Source organism: Syngnathoides biaculeatus, chromosome 13 (assembly GCF_019802595.1).
Source record: "Syngnathoides biaculeatus isolate LvHL_M chromosome 13, ASM1980259v1, whole genome shotgun sequence".
NCBI lineage: Eukaryota > Metazoa > Chordata > Actinopteri > Syngnathiformes > Syngnathidae > Syngnathoides > Syngnathoides biaculeatus.
This window is the reverse complement of record NC_084652.1, coordinates 15,767,888-15,781,428: the sequence shown is the minus strand read 5'-3', so window position 1 is coordinate 15,781,428 and position 13,541 is coordinate 15,767,888. Positions and strand designations below refer to the sequence as shown.

General features: G+C 40.8%; 1 protein-coding gene and 1 pseudogene across 3 annotated transcripts in view; one reads left to right on the top strand and one right to left on the bottom strand.

The window, feature by feature from the left end:
- Positions 1 to 13,541, bottom strand: part of LOC133511280 (sodium/potassium-transporting ATPase subunit alpha-2-like) — a 79,097-nt gene that overhangs the window by 6,948 nt on the left and 58,608 nt on the right. For all 3 annotated transcript variants that reach the window (XM_061840044.1, XM_061840045.1, XM_061840046.1), the window contains 3 exons: positions 12,934 to 13,102; positions 10,946 to 11,100; positions 4,688 to 4,811 (listed from right to left, as the gene is read on the bottom strand). In XM_061840044.1, the coding sequence (XP_061696028.1) occupies positions 4,688 to 4,811; positions 10,946 to 11,100; positions 12,934 to 13,102 (448 nt within the window). The remainder of the gene's footprint in view (positions 1 to 4,687; positions 4,812 to 10,945; positions 11,101 to 12,933; positions 13,103 to 13,541) is intronic.
- Positions 199 to 317, top strand: LOC133511558 (5S ribosomal RNA; annotated as a pseudogene).

The following is a 13,541-nucleotide window of genomic DNA, read 5'->3' as shown; positions in this document are numbered from 1 at the left end:
CCTCCTGGTGGGACATGCCCGAAACATACGAGGGAGGCTTCCCTGGGGAATCCCATGCAGATCCTTGAGCCACATCACCTAGTTCCTCTCTAGCAGCGGCTGGACCCTCCCAGATGACTGATCTTGTCACCTCCATGGGAGAGCCCAGACACCCGGCAGAGGAAAACATTTCTGCTGCTTGTGTCTCATTATTTTGTCGCTTACAGCCATGCTACCCTGAGAACACCCGATCTCATCCGATCTCGGAAGCTAAGCGGGTTTGGCCCTGGTTAGTACTTGGATGGGAGACCGCCTGGTAATACAAGGCGCTGTAAGCTTTTCTCCCCGGCTAAATGCAAAGGGGTTGTGTCAGGAAGAGCATCCGGCGCAAAACTGTGCCAAACAAATATGCGTTCATCTAAGATGACACGCTGTGGCGACCCCTAACGGGACAAGCCGAAAGGAAAAGAAGAAGAAGAAGTGTCCGTGATTTTGTCTTTTGGGTCACAACCCACACCTCCTGATCATAGGTGAGGGTAGGAATGTAGACTGGTAAATTGAGAGCTTTACCTTTCGGCTCAGCTCTTCTTTTTACCATGACAGAGCAAAACAGAGTCCGCATAACTGTGGATGCTGCACCAATCCCCCTGTCGATTTCCCACTCTATTCTTCCATCACTTACGAACAAGATTCCAAGATACTTGAACTCCTCCACTTGGGACAGGACCTCATCACCGACCTGAAGAGGGTACTCTACTCTTTTCCAAATGAGGACATGGTCTCAGATTTGGAGGTGCTGATGTTCACCTAAGTCGCTTCACACTTGGCTGTGAACCTCTCCAGTGAGAGCTGATTACGGTTTGATATACCCATCAGAACCACATCATCTGCAAAAAACTGGAGCATAATACTGACATAGCGGTGGCGTCTAGAAATTCAGTCACTGAAGGTAATAAACAGTATCAGTAACAAAGCGGAGGCCAACCCTCACAGGAAATTTATTCGGCTTACTGCCAACAATGTGGACTCTAATACCACTCGTACAGGGACCAAGCATGTCATATGGAGGTCCAGTTCTCCATACTTCCATAACACCCTCCACAGATCCAGAGCATTTAAGATACCCAGGGGACCTCACTCTCAACACGAAGCTTTTCAACCACCTTGGTAACTTCATCCCCAGAGACAGAGATATGGAAAAATTGAATTGTAATAATAATAATAATTATTATTATTATTAGAAGTAGTACCAGCTGTTATTATTATTACAGAGGATGGATGCGTAATACTACTGCTGCTACTACTTCTAATAATAATAATAATAATTTGTATTATTAATATTAGTAGTAGAAGTAGTAGTAGTAGCAGCAGTAGTATTACGCATCCATCCTCTGTACTGCTTACCGTTCGGGAGGAAACTAGACTGCCAGGAGAAGACCCATGCAGGCACGGGGAGAACATGCAAAGTCCACACAGGTGAGGCTGTGAATTGAAACCCTGATCCTCCGCTTGTCAGCCTAATCAAAGTGTGCAATGATGCATTTTCGTGTCATAATTTGGCAGACACGCTTAACCAAAGTGACTTGAGGGAGAAACCGCGGGCGCGGAAGTGGGCTCCAGCATCAGCCAGTGATCGAGGGAGTGCTAAATAGAAATTCTGCTCACTTAAAAAAAAATAAAATAAAATAGCGCGATATAGAGAGAGAGAGAGAGAGATTCCGGAGGCATTGCTCTGATGAGAAGCAGGGGAATAATTGAAATGAACAGAATGTAATCAACTGATTCCACTTAACCCATTTAGAATCCTCACAAAGTGTCGAAAATGGAACTTCATTTGTCAGCTGAGTGACTCGAAAGTATACGCAGTGAATTTCCTGAGCCATGTATAGAACACTGCTGACTATTCTTGCCACCTTTTTTCATATTTGCATCTGATACTGTAGTACTGAATACTCTTGCTGGTTTAATTCACAAATGTACATATTTATGATATTTATTGACTGGCCGCTGAGTGTTCTTGTTACGTTTTGTTCACCTCTAATCCAATGTCAATTTACAATTGCACAGTGTAATGATTGATCAATATTGTCAAACCATACAGTGCTGTTGACTACCCTTTGGAATTTCTTAAATTTTTGCATGAACTGGTCATAAAATGTAGCCCGATTGTCATCTAGATCACAACAGAGTTTGCTTTGACTAATACCAACAAATGCCTTTTTGCTCATACTTTATTTACATCGTTGCATGCACAGTATTGTAGTGAATTATTGCTGGTTTCATTCATATTCAGCCACATGAAGTCATCACATAGAACGCTGCTGACTATTCTTTTTCCCCAATACTTTTTTTAAAGTTCTCTCCTATGTGGGGATCAATCACTTAAAAAGTGTAATAAATTATCACAGGTGATCTTAGGATGGCCGGAGGCAGCAACAAAAATCAATAACCACTTTTAATTTTCAGTTGGGCTAACGTGACGGACAAGTTGTTTAAGAGCCTCCTAGAGAATCCACTCCAAGCGTCACCGTTATTAATCTTCAGTGTTTTTACGTCAGCAGACTTTAACGGCACTCGGAGAGGATATTGTTTGGCGGTGTACTCAGTGTAGCGTTACCCTGCGTCTTCTCAATGTTGGCGGCAAGTTGTACGCTATCCAGAGGCGCCCTGTCATCTTTTGACCCATTTAAAAAAGCCTGTGAAATGTCGCCAGCCTTTGATTTTGCCACTCGTCCGCTGTATATCAAGCCAGAAAGAGATAAAAGACATCCATGGAGAGGAAAGAGATGCTGCAACTGGGGTACACATGACCGAGATTAAGTAGGATACAGTCGCATTCACTACGCTCAATTTGCTGTAAATGTCAACAGAGAAGATCAATTTCCCTGTGTTTAATTGTTGAGTATTTTATTGATGGTGTGGCATGTATCTAGTGTCACATTGACATAGGGCGAACAAAGGGTTTTTTCATGGATGCATCATATTTTATTAACAGCTTTAGTCCAAGATTTTTTTTTTTTATTTACTCAAAATTTTACACACACCACTCACTATGGACAACTAGGGATGAGGATGAATAAGAATTTAGCCCTCTTGATTTGATTATCCATACTGAGCAAATTCCTTATTGATATTGATTATCATTGGGGGAATGAAATAATAAAAACAAGATTCATATTTCAAGTATACACTGTGGAATCAAGTTACTCGGAACCGGAAGTATGGGGTGCCGAACCCCTTGGTACGGGCGGTTCGGTCCCTGTAGGACCGGTGTCAAGAGTTTGGTCCACATTGGTCCACAGTCAGACTGGTTTCCAGTGAAGATTGGACTCCATCAAGGCTGACCTTTGTTACGGATTGTGTTCATAACTTTTATGGATAGAATTTCTAGCCAGAGTCGAGGCACAGAGGGGTTCAGTTTGGTGGCCTCAGCAAGTGAGGGGAGACTGGAATGTGAGATCGACAGGCAGATCGGTACAACCTCTGCAGTGATGTGGACTTTGTATAAGTCCATTGTGGTAAAGAAGGAGTCAAGTCGAAAGGCAAAGCTCTCAATTTAGCAGGAGATCTACGTTCCTACCCTTACCTATGGTCACGAGCTTTGGGTCATGAACGAAAGAACAAGATCTTGGATAAAAGCAGCGGAAATGAGTTTCATCTGATGAGAAACTCTGTCATCTGGGAGGAGCTCCAGAGTAGAGCCACTGCTTCTCCGGATTGAGAGGAGCCAGATGAGGTACCTGGGGCATCTGATCTGGATGCCTCCCGGACGCCTCTTTGGTGAGATGTTCCGGACACGTCTCACCAGAAGGAGACCCAAGGAATAACACAGGACACGCTGGACAGACTAAGTCTCTTGGCTGGCCTGGGAATGCCTCGGAAGCCCCCTGGAAGAGCTGAATGAACTGGCCGGGAAAAGGGAAGTCTGGGTGTCCCCGGTAAAGCTACTGCCCCCGCGACCCAACCTTGGATAAGGGATTAGAAAATGGCTTAATGAATGGATGGATCTAATTTTTGGGTGCTGTGTGTAGCCTTTCCTAAAACCAAGGAAATTTCATTCTTCATCTTCTGGCAAGACTTAGTGACCCAAAAAAACTTTCATGTGGATCAACCATGACTAATCTTGTGAATTAGAGTTTGGAGTGAAGATGTAGAGAGGTGCGTTAGCATCTCACAACTTGCCACCAGTTAGCCATCCAGTTAACTTACATCCTGTATGCTTTTCACCTGGTAGAATTTTGTCTCTGACTTTTTGTGAACAAAAATGCTTTATTGTGTATATTGTGAGAATCCTATCCTGAATTACAGTTGAAACTGGAGTGAAGCTTCTTGCAGCCATTAATCAGCTTGTTAACCAGTTAGCTTCCATATGGCACATTTTGTGAACAAAGAATCTGTTATGTAGTTTTATGTAGCTTTTCTATGATGAGTGTTGTGAATAAGAGTAGAATTGTTTGGAGTGAATATGGAGACTTTTGGGTTAGCGTCTTCTCCTAGCTGCTAGTTTGCCGAATGGTGAGCTCCCACTATTACATGTTTTAACATTGCATTAGTGGTTGATTTTTGCTTTCTGCTCATGCATAAATTTTATTCACTTTTATTACCTTGTGAATCACAATAGAATATTTCCAACCTTATCAAAGCACTGCTGAAATGATTTTGACCGTGTTACGATGAGGATTGATTGAGAGCTGCCATTCAAATGCACCTATCTGCCCATAGGCCATGCTGATGAGTCGCTCATTGACCAGCTTGTCCGTTTTTGGGTTCCTGGGCTGGCGCTTCATGATGTCGCTCTCTGCCGTCTCGTAGGCCAAAGAGATGGCAGGAACCTGAAAGGAACGAAATGGGGAGAGGAGTTACCCAACATTACTATTATTATTTAATGTGCTGTCCATATATTAAAAAAAAAAAAAAAGATATGATTCCTGAGGATAAAAACTTGCACCACCCACGCCCCCGTTGTTCATGCATCTTCATCTCCAGGCAATACAGTTTCCTCCCACATCCCAAACACATCCATTAATTGGACACTCCAAATTGCCCTTAGGTGTGACTGTGAGTGCGAATGGTTTTTGTCTGTATGTGCCCTGGGATTTGCTGGCAACCTGCTCAGGGTGTATTCTGCCTACTGGCTGAAGATTGCTGGGATAGCCTCCAGCACTTCCATAACCCTTGTGAGGATAATTGTCTCAAGAAAATGGATGGATGCACTTTCAACACTAACAATTGGAGACTCGATTCAAATTCTGATCCAAATTCATATTAGATTTAGGTGGCGGATGGTGAACTCAACTGATGGACGGGGCCACAATTATTAATAAGCGCTACCAGGGTTCCACATAGGATCATGCGTTTCCTCATCCAGGGATAGGCAACTGCCAGGGCGTGGGCCGCATGTGGCCCGCTCCTACACTCGGAGTGGTCTCTCTAGTAATTTTGGAAAATTATACAAATGCTTCCTCTGCCAAACATGGTCAATTTCAATTTGTAGTTAAACCTTTACCACTAGATGGGAGACATCACTTTGTAGCGCTGACACCTGTTCACCATTAGAAAAGTCGAATACAGAAATGCTGTCACCAAAGATTGATTTTGTGGTGCTGAGGAGTCAGTGAAGGAAGCACCAGTCTCTTCAACATGGAGAAGGATAGAATGTTACATAATTACAAGAAGACCGTGCTTGCCTAGTCAGGAGAGATTCTAAGTAAGGCTCACCTCTGCTTAATAATCGACGGAACTGAACAGGATGTTAGTACATCGCACACGAGACACAGTCGTGATTTCATGTTCATTAACACGTGCAAGTATTTTTGGCTTCAAAGGTGTCCAGTGTATACATTTGGAACTATGTGACTGCAGTCATATGTACTGTGTATATGTGTGTGTGTATATATATATATATAATATATATATATATATATATATATAAATTTTTGCCAAATTGTGACCTACTCAAGACTAATTGACACCTCACACTTGTTTAAAAAATAAATCATAATACAAATCACTTGTAATCCCACCACCAAAAAATAGAAAACAATATTGATCTATGATGATTAAATAGCAGAGTCTGTGTACATACATTTTGTGATGATTGGGGGTGGGGGCGGTAAACTGAACTGTGGGACACGCACTTTGATGAGCTGTTTGCAAGAAGCTAAAAATAGAATCCAACGGTGTTGTTGTCACCGGTGTTGTTCGGTAGAGCCGTCGTAGTCCCACAGAGTTCAACAAGAAGCTGTTGACGAACTGCTAACAACCTGGCAGATAGGCCAGTGTGTTCCACAGCTCACTTTGTCATTTTTCCTCCCGTTCCACAAAAAGTCAATGCAAAAATTATTATCTGGAGAAAATTATTTTCAACTGACACCATGCAAGACAAACATCTATGTTTTGCTTTTTCTTTGACTATTTGCATCACTTTTTTTCTAAACTTATTCTACAGTTCAAGACATTTGAATGACTAAAGTTGAAAACCAACCAAATTTCCTATGAATGAACTTCATTCAAGTCATGGAAAATATTTTATCTTTTCCAACCGACATCATGTGAGATGGATGCCCTCTGGTTTGCTTTTTTTTTTTTTTTTTTTTACTTTTTGCAGCTAAACACTAAAAAGGACAGGTGTCGAACTGGTGGCCCAGGGTCGAGATCCAGCCTGCCACATCATCTGATGTGGCCCATGAAAGCAGATCAAAATTGCTAACTGTATTCGGGTGTAATACCATTGAGATACCAATAACTCTGTGAAAAGAGACGTAATAGTTGAAAAACATGGTTTTATAAGCGTCTGATTTCAAAACTGGTTATACATCAATATGTTGAGTATACTGTTTGCAGCTACAGTAGATGATGTAATGTTTCACTTAAATGGGTTCGTAGTCGTAGCGGCCCTCTGAGGAAATTCATAAATACAATGTGGCCCGTGATGTGTTATGGTTTAGTTTAATTCGTATTCATGTTGCTGAAGACAAAATTTCCGGAATTTTTTTTTGGGGGGTGTGAGGGTGGTAAGAATTTGAAAACAGAGGAAACCTCAACATTTCAATCACCGTGAACAATACATGCAATCCCGTCGAAATATTGTGGAATGGCATGATAAAAACCATTGTTTTTGTAGTATACTGAAGATATTTGGGTTTCAGACCAAAAGATGAATATGAGACAACATTTCAGAATTCCAGCTTTTAATTCATAGTATTTACATATTTTTCCCCCATTCTCTTTGCCTTTTTGCATATTTTCCTGTGAAATTCACTTGTCACTTTTTAACTCAGACGTTGTAATCACAAAAGTGAGAATTTGTCATGAAAAATATCAGCATATCATCTATTGTCCCATCAGACAAAGAGAAATGATTTTCTCTGTCTGGGTTTTCTGTTTGGTATTTTGGGTAGATTCCAGCAAAACATACTTAGTAAAATTTAGCTGTCATGTTGTGACCGGGCAGGACAGTGTACAACTTTGCCTTTGAATTAACACGCAATTTCAGTGTTTCAACTTTCATTACCTAGGAGAAATATCAGCTCTAGTTTGTGATTTCTTTGGCTTTTAATATAATTTTTAGATGAAACTTTTGTTTAACCAGGATACTGGAAAAGCTGAAATTCAACCAATAGTTCTTTGGCCTAGAAGCCTTTGGAGTAGCGTCACATTTCAGGGTGTTTTTGTTTTTCTGTTTTTGCTTTTTCATGGGATTTTTGCATCTTTTTTTTCTCCAAAACTTACTTGACAATTTTTCACCGGTGTGCTAAATTTGAAATAGCACCAGGCCTTTGAAGTAACAGAAAATGTCAGGGCTTCAACAGGTATCACAAAAGACAAAGGAACTTGTCAGTGCTGCAAACCGCTCAAATCAGAAAAAGACTACTGGACTGAACAGAGAAAACTGGACTGCCTACACACTTCTGGTACAATCTCTCAACAAAAATCTGTCATGTTCCAAATTATTTTCAATAAACTCGTCAACCACCATCTCTTCCCCAAAGCTTAGATTTAATACTGTATGAATACAGACACAATTTTAATGACCCCGTGAGCTACTGTTAAGTGTCCTTGGGTCCCTATCTACAGTAAATGTAAGGTATTATATTGATAATTATTTGATGACATCCTGCCATGTAAATCTTTTTTTATGAGGATTGGCTTCTGTTTCTCTTTCTCAGTTGGGTTCTCTTGCACTCAAAGTGAAGGGAAGGCAGTTCAACCCTCTGCATTTCCATGTCCGATAAGATACGACTTACAAAAAATAACTCGCTTGCCTCACTTCTTGCAATTCGTGGAATATCTTTCACGCCTGCAACTCTTCAAAGCCGACGTCCAGCTGTTTGCACCGCCAGCGCTTCTCACCAACACGTTGACGCGTTACTTTGAAGGCAAGGTGTTATTTTTCATTTTTTTATTTTCTTGTTTTCTTTTTAATGCAAAACACAATTTAGCTGCTTCTCAAACTTCACTCCTGTCACACGCGACTTTGATCTCAGGACAGCCAAACAAATATTGATCAACAAGAACAAAATGTCCTGCTGTGAGAAACAATAAGGTCACCGTTGACAAGATACCATTTGATTATATAAACAAGTGAGTTACTTTCATACTTATGCTAGTTAGTGGCATTTCAAAGTACTCCCCCATCCCCCTAAAATAAAAGGATAGTTAGTGGGCCTGTCACGAAAATTACAATGTCAACTTATCAACTGATTGATAAAAAGGACACGATAGTTTTTCTGGACTTGATATATGATCACTGTTATGCCTAATAATTAGTAGGTAAAAAGGATGATGTTTAACTTTTGTGCTTTTAATGGCCTTTAACAAAGACAAAAGATCCATATTAATAACTGTAATTCATTGAATATTGTACTTTTTACAGCAAAATCAGGTTTAGGTATTAGATTTTTTGAGGCAGTGATTGTCTTGGGGCCAGTCCAGAGTATAATCCACCTCCCTCCCAAAGTCAAACGAGATCAATAAGTGTAAGCGCACACATAAATCTTATGAGGACAAGTGCTTGAGAAAATGGGTGGCTTTTTGTAGCATGGATTGAAATAGAATTTAGTTCCAACAGCAACAACAAGAAAAAGGAAAATCTGAATTACGATCAATTTGTCAAACTACCAAAATTGGCTGTTACAAACAAAACTTGTCAAATTTCTGTCGGGAATAGATCCTTGAGACTTTTTCATTTGTATTTTTATTATTGAAATGAATAACAGATATGTCTACCAAAGTCTGTTGATTGGTGAAATTGAGGTACGGGGCAGTTTTTTTTATTCAGTAATTTTAGTGAGTTTGTGAAGTCACCGCTTGAAACCAAAATGATAGACTTCCTGTTCAATCCAAAACATATTTTGTTTGTGCGTCCTGTTATAATAAAAATGTCTACCCAATGTCATGCTCCCAAGAAAAAAGTACCACCATTATCACCCACATTAAATGTTACATTTATCCAGGTTGTGCAGATACACTGGATCTAGCGGGCCTTCACTGAAGTGATGCTGTTGTCTCATTGTACTTACTGATTGGAATATGAGCTCCCTGAAGATAAAAAAAAAATAATAATAAAATAAAAGAACAAAACGGTGTCTGTCATTGGGATGGATTAGCGGAAAGCTCCGCGCCAGCGTCCATTAGCGGTAGTGGGAACAAAGCGTGCGCTTGACACTCGGCATTCACATTTGAAACATTTTACTCTCCCCCATTGTGCTTCCCGTGTCAGCGTCACCAGAGACTGTCTGCACGGCGCTTGTCTGCAGGCCGTAAGCCGTCACAGGCAAAGAAAAGAGACACGCAAGGGAGGGAATCACAAAGACCTTGTTGGATGTTCATTAGTTCGCATTTGATTCTGGCACTGAGATGTTAAACACTTTTATACTGCAAAAGCAAACATTTTACGTGTGAAAAACAGATTTCGGGCATATAGTTTGTTGTTTTTTTCCCTGAATATGTCTGCATTGTAAATTAAATTCACCCAGTCAGTTTGTATTACTCCTCTTGCTGTTAACTAAGGTTTCTAATGAAGTGCCGTCCATTCTCCGATGACTGCCAATCATTACCATGGCAATACAAATTGGTCTTTCAGTGGGCGGCTTTTTGTTATGTCTTGCAGCAAATTAATTGCTTTTTGGGGGGCCTCGACAGACCCAAAAACTCAGATTTTTGCAAGCACCTTTATCTTCGTGAAAAGTATTTATTGTATGGGTCCTGGACACCAGGTCCCAAAATCCACTTAGCCGTGCATCCTGGAATATTCTTTTAGAAGTTAGATCCTATATTAGTTTCACCAATCAGCACTAAATTGATTGATGTGTATCATGACAGAACGCACAAAAAAAAACTTTTTGATACGAAGAACTTCTACGCACTCAGTCACACCCTCCTGAAAAAAAAAAGCTGGAAAAAAAATGTTGCCCTGGATATCAGTTTCACCATTCAACACGAATTTGGTACACAAGTATAAGTAGGCACATTAAAAAAAAAGGACCCTTGCCTGGAATTGTACAGAGAATCTACTACTTTTCACATTGGAACTTTGGTTAAAAAAAAATAATTCACACCCCGACACCAAATTCAGTGGACATGCCTATTATAGAGACATGTGCAATAGTGTGTGTGCATTAATGTGTGGATTTATATGATGCATATAAAAACTCTTAAGGACCCAGGTCCAAAGGTAAACAATAAGTTGGCTATTTTGTTTCAAAGTATTTATTTTGAGCAAGTTCTCGAGATCATATTTTGATTAACACCTACTACGGAATTCGCCCAAATTGGAAGCAGATATCCTAGATGTGAAACTGTGAAGCATTTTTGCTTTTGTCATCTAATGTTGACAGAGCACGGTGTCAAAGTTAATGATCGTTTTGAGGATTTGCCATGAAAAAGGGGGCGCGAGGGCCTGTACTTCACGACTTGCACGTTTCATTATTATTCTAATGCTGTACTCTGAGCTCCCCGCACTCACCATGTCCGTGCCCAAGTCGATGCAGAGGATGGTGACTGTTCCCAGAGGAAGGGGAACGCTGGCAATGATGAAGAGCAGGAAGGGTGAAATCTCAGGGATGTTGCTGGTCAGCGTGTAAGCGATGGACTTCTTCAGATTGTCAAAAATGAGCCTCCCTGCAGCGATAAAGACATCAGCATGGGATAACATTCCTCATGATAAAGTCTCGATTTTTTTTTCTTTTCCTTGAAGTAAATTGAAAATGCACAGCGTCTGCCTCTAGAGTGAGTGACTTTATTAGCCACGGCCAATGCTACTTTAGATTAAACACCAGTCTCCTGTGGAAAGTCTTAGCTCCTTTCCTCCTTTCAAAGCTCTTTATATTGTTGTTTGCATAAAGTCCCCTCTGTGTGCGAGGCCTGATCATAAATATGCAAGCGCTGCCTGCGCTCATGCAAGACATCCCTGTGCCATCTGGGATCTTTTTATATATATATATATATATATATATATATATACACACACACACACTGGAGAATCATTACACTATTGTGACTTTACGAAAACCTCAATGTCCTGGCTCATTCAAGACAGTATGTTTACATTGAAAAGATTTAAAAAGGTACAACAACATTTACAACCCAGAAAAATGTTATCTTGATTGGTGAAACTGGTGTCAAAGGCTACACCCACATCCTACGGTGTAGGCTACAATTCTTCGCATTTAGCGTCGCCCATCTGTTGCGTACAGCGGTCAACCGTTTTGAAACTGAGAGCCAAAGACCGGTTTAATACACAATTCCGAAATATCAACTTTGCGCAAATTGCCGTGTTATTAATAAATAATGATATTCATTTATGTAAAGACACTGATCATGTTAATGACTAGTTACTAATTAACAAGTGATGTTACACTTAAATCACAGTGATTTAACAAGGTAGGAAACAGATATTATCACAATGCCACACTGTATTTCTGTAAATCTTAAAGAGTTTACATCTTTCAAAATCTCATTCTTGCTTCCTCATGGGCTATTTTTAGATCAGACCCAGTGGCTACTCATGTGGTATCTCCCTGGTCTGGTATATTTGTTACGTATTTGGGCACAATCGTTTGAATTCCCTACGAGATCATCAAAGTTCCAGTAATGAAGTTCACCAAAAATGTCCGTTTATAATCATATTCACCAACATCCTCTCCAATTCGAGCCTTGGGTCCTTTTTGTGCATCCCATTAAGACCAAAGTGTCCACCAAGATTTGTGACAATTGGTGAAACTCGTGTTGGGGGCTATTTTTTCCTTAACATTCCAGGGAGTGCAACTAGGAGCAAAATGGCTTCTTCAACCCAAAGTAACTGACTTCCTGGTCAATTTCCTTGAGACAAGTGTCCTGTAATAATAGCCATATCCATCCAATTTGTCAGGGCCCCCATTTTTTTTTTTTTTTTTTTTTGGGAGTGGGGTCCAGTGGGTGAGACGAAATAGGTGCTTCAAAGCACAATGGCCCACTTCTTGTTCAATTTAGGGTATTGGTCTTTGAGATGTGCGTCCTGTTACGATTGACATGTCCACCCAATTTTACAGTTTGTCAATTGAAGATACTGGGTTGGTGGGGGTGATTTTTTTTCAAATTTTCCAAAGAGTGTGAGTGAGTAAGAAATGACTCCTTCAAACCACAATAGCCAACTTGCTGTTCAAATAGGGGCGTGGGTCCTGTGATGATACCCAGGTCCACCAAATTCTGTTTTGATCTAAGACCGGGGCTTTTCATTTTTTTTAAAACTTTCCAGGGGACATGACAGGGTGTACAATGACTGCTTCAAATATCATGGCTGACTTGCTTTCACATGATACACATGGGTCCTTGAAATCTTTTCATGCATCCTGTCATGCCTGACCTACACACCACACTTGGTGTTGATCTGTGAAACGTATAGTCCATTTTTTGTGAAGTATTCCCATAAAATCCTCTCCCATAAGTCACTTCCTGTCCATGTCCATCACTCACCCTCTTCCACGCCGGTGACAATGGAAGCAAAGTTGTCGTCCAGCAGAATCATGTCAGCCGCCTGCTTGGACACGTCTGAACCGGCAATCCCCATGGCGACACCGATGTCTGCCTTCTTCAGGGCTGGCGAGTCATTGACGCCATCCCCCGTCACTGCCACAATGGCCCCCTGTGCGCCCCAAGACAGGGTAAAAAGTGTCAAGAAGCACGAGATAAGTGATGTGATTTAAGCCCCTGCACTTTCCTCTGAATAACGTCTTTTCAAGAGCGTCTCGGGGGAGATTAAATGAGGAATGGAATTGAGTCGTAATCAGTCAGTGGGCACAGTGAGAGGAAGTCCAGAGGGGAATTGGAACCTGACCTTAAGTACGCCACAAGCATAGATTAAAATATCACAAGTACACACAATTATGTTCAACCTGCTATTCATCAATGCGTATACTATACACACACCTGTTATCGGTCACAATGCCCAGTATCGACATTTAACTACATTCATCAGAAACGCGCACACACACACGCGTGCGCACGTACACTTACATTCAATTGACACATTGGTATGCAGCTACATTTGAAAAAATTCAAAAAAAATTCTGGGTCCTTAACAC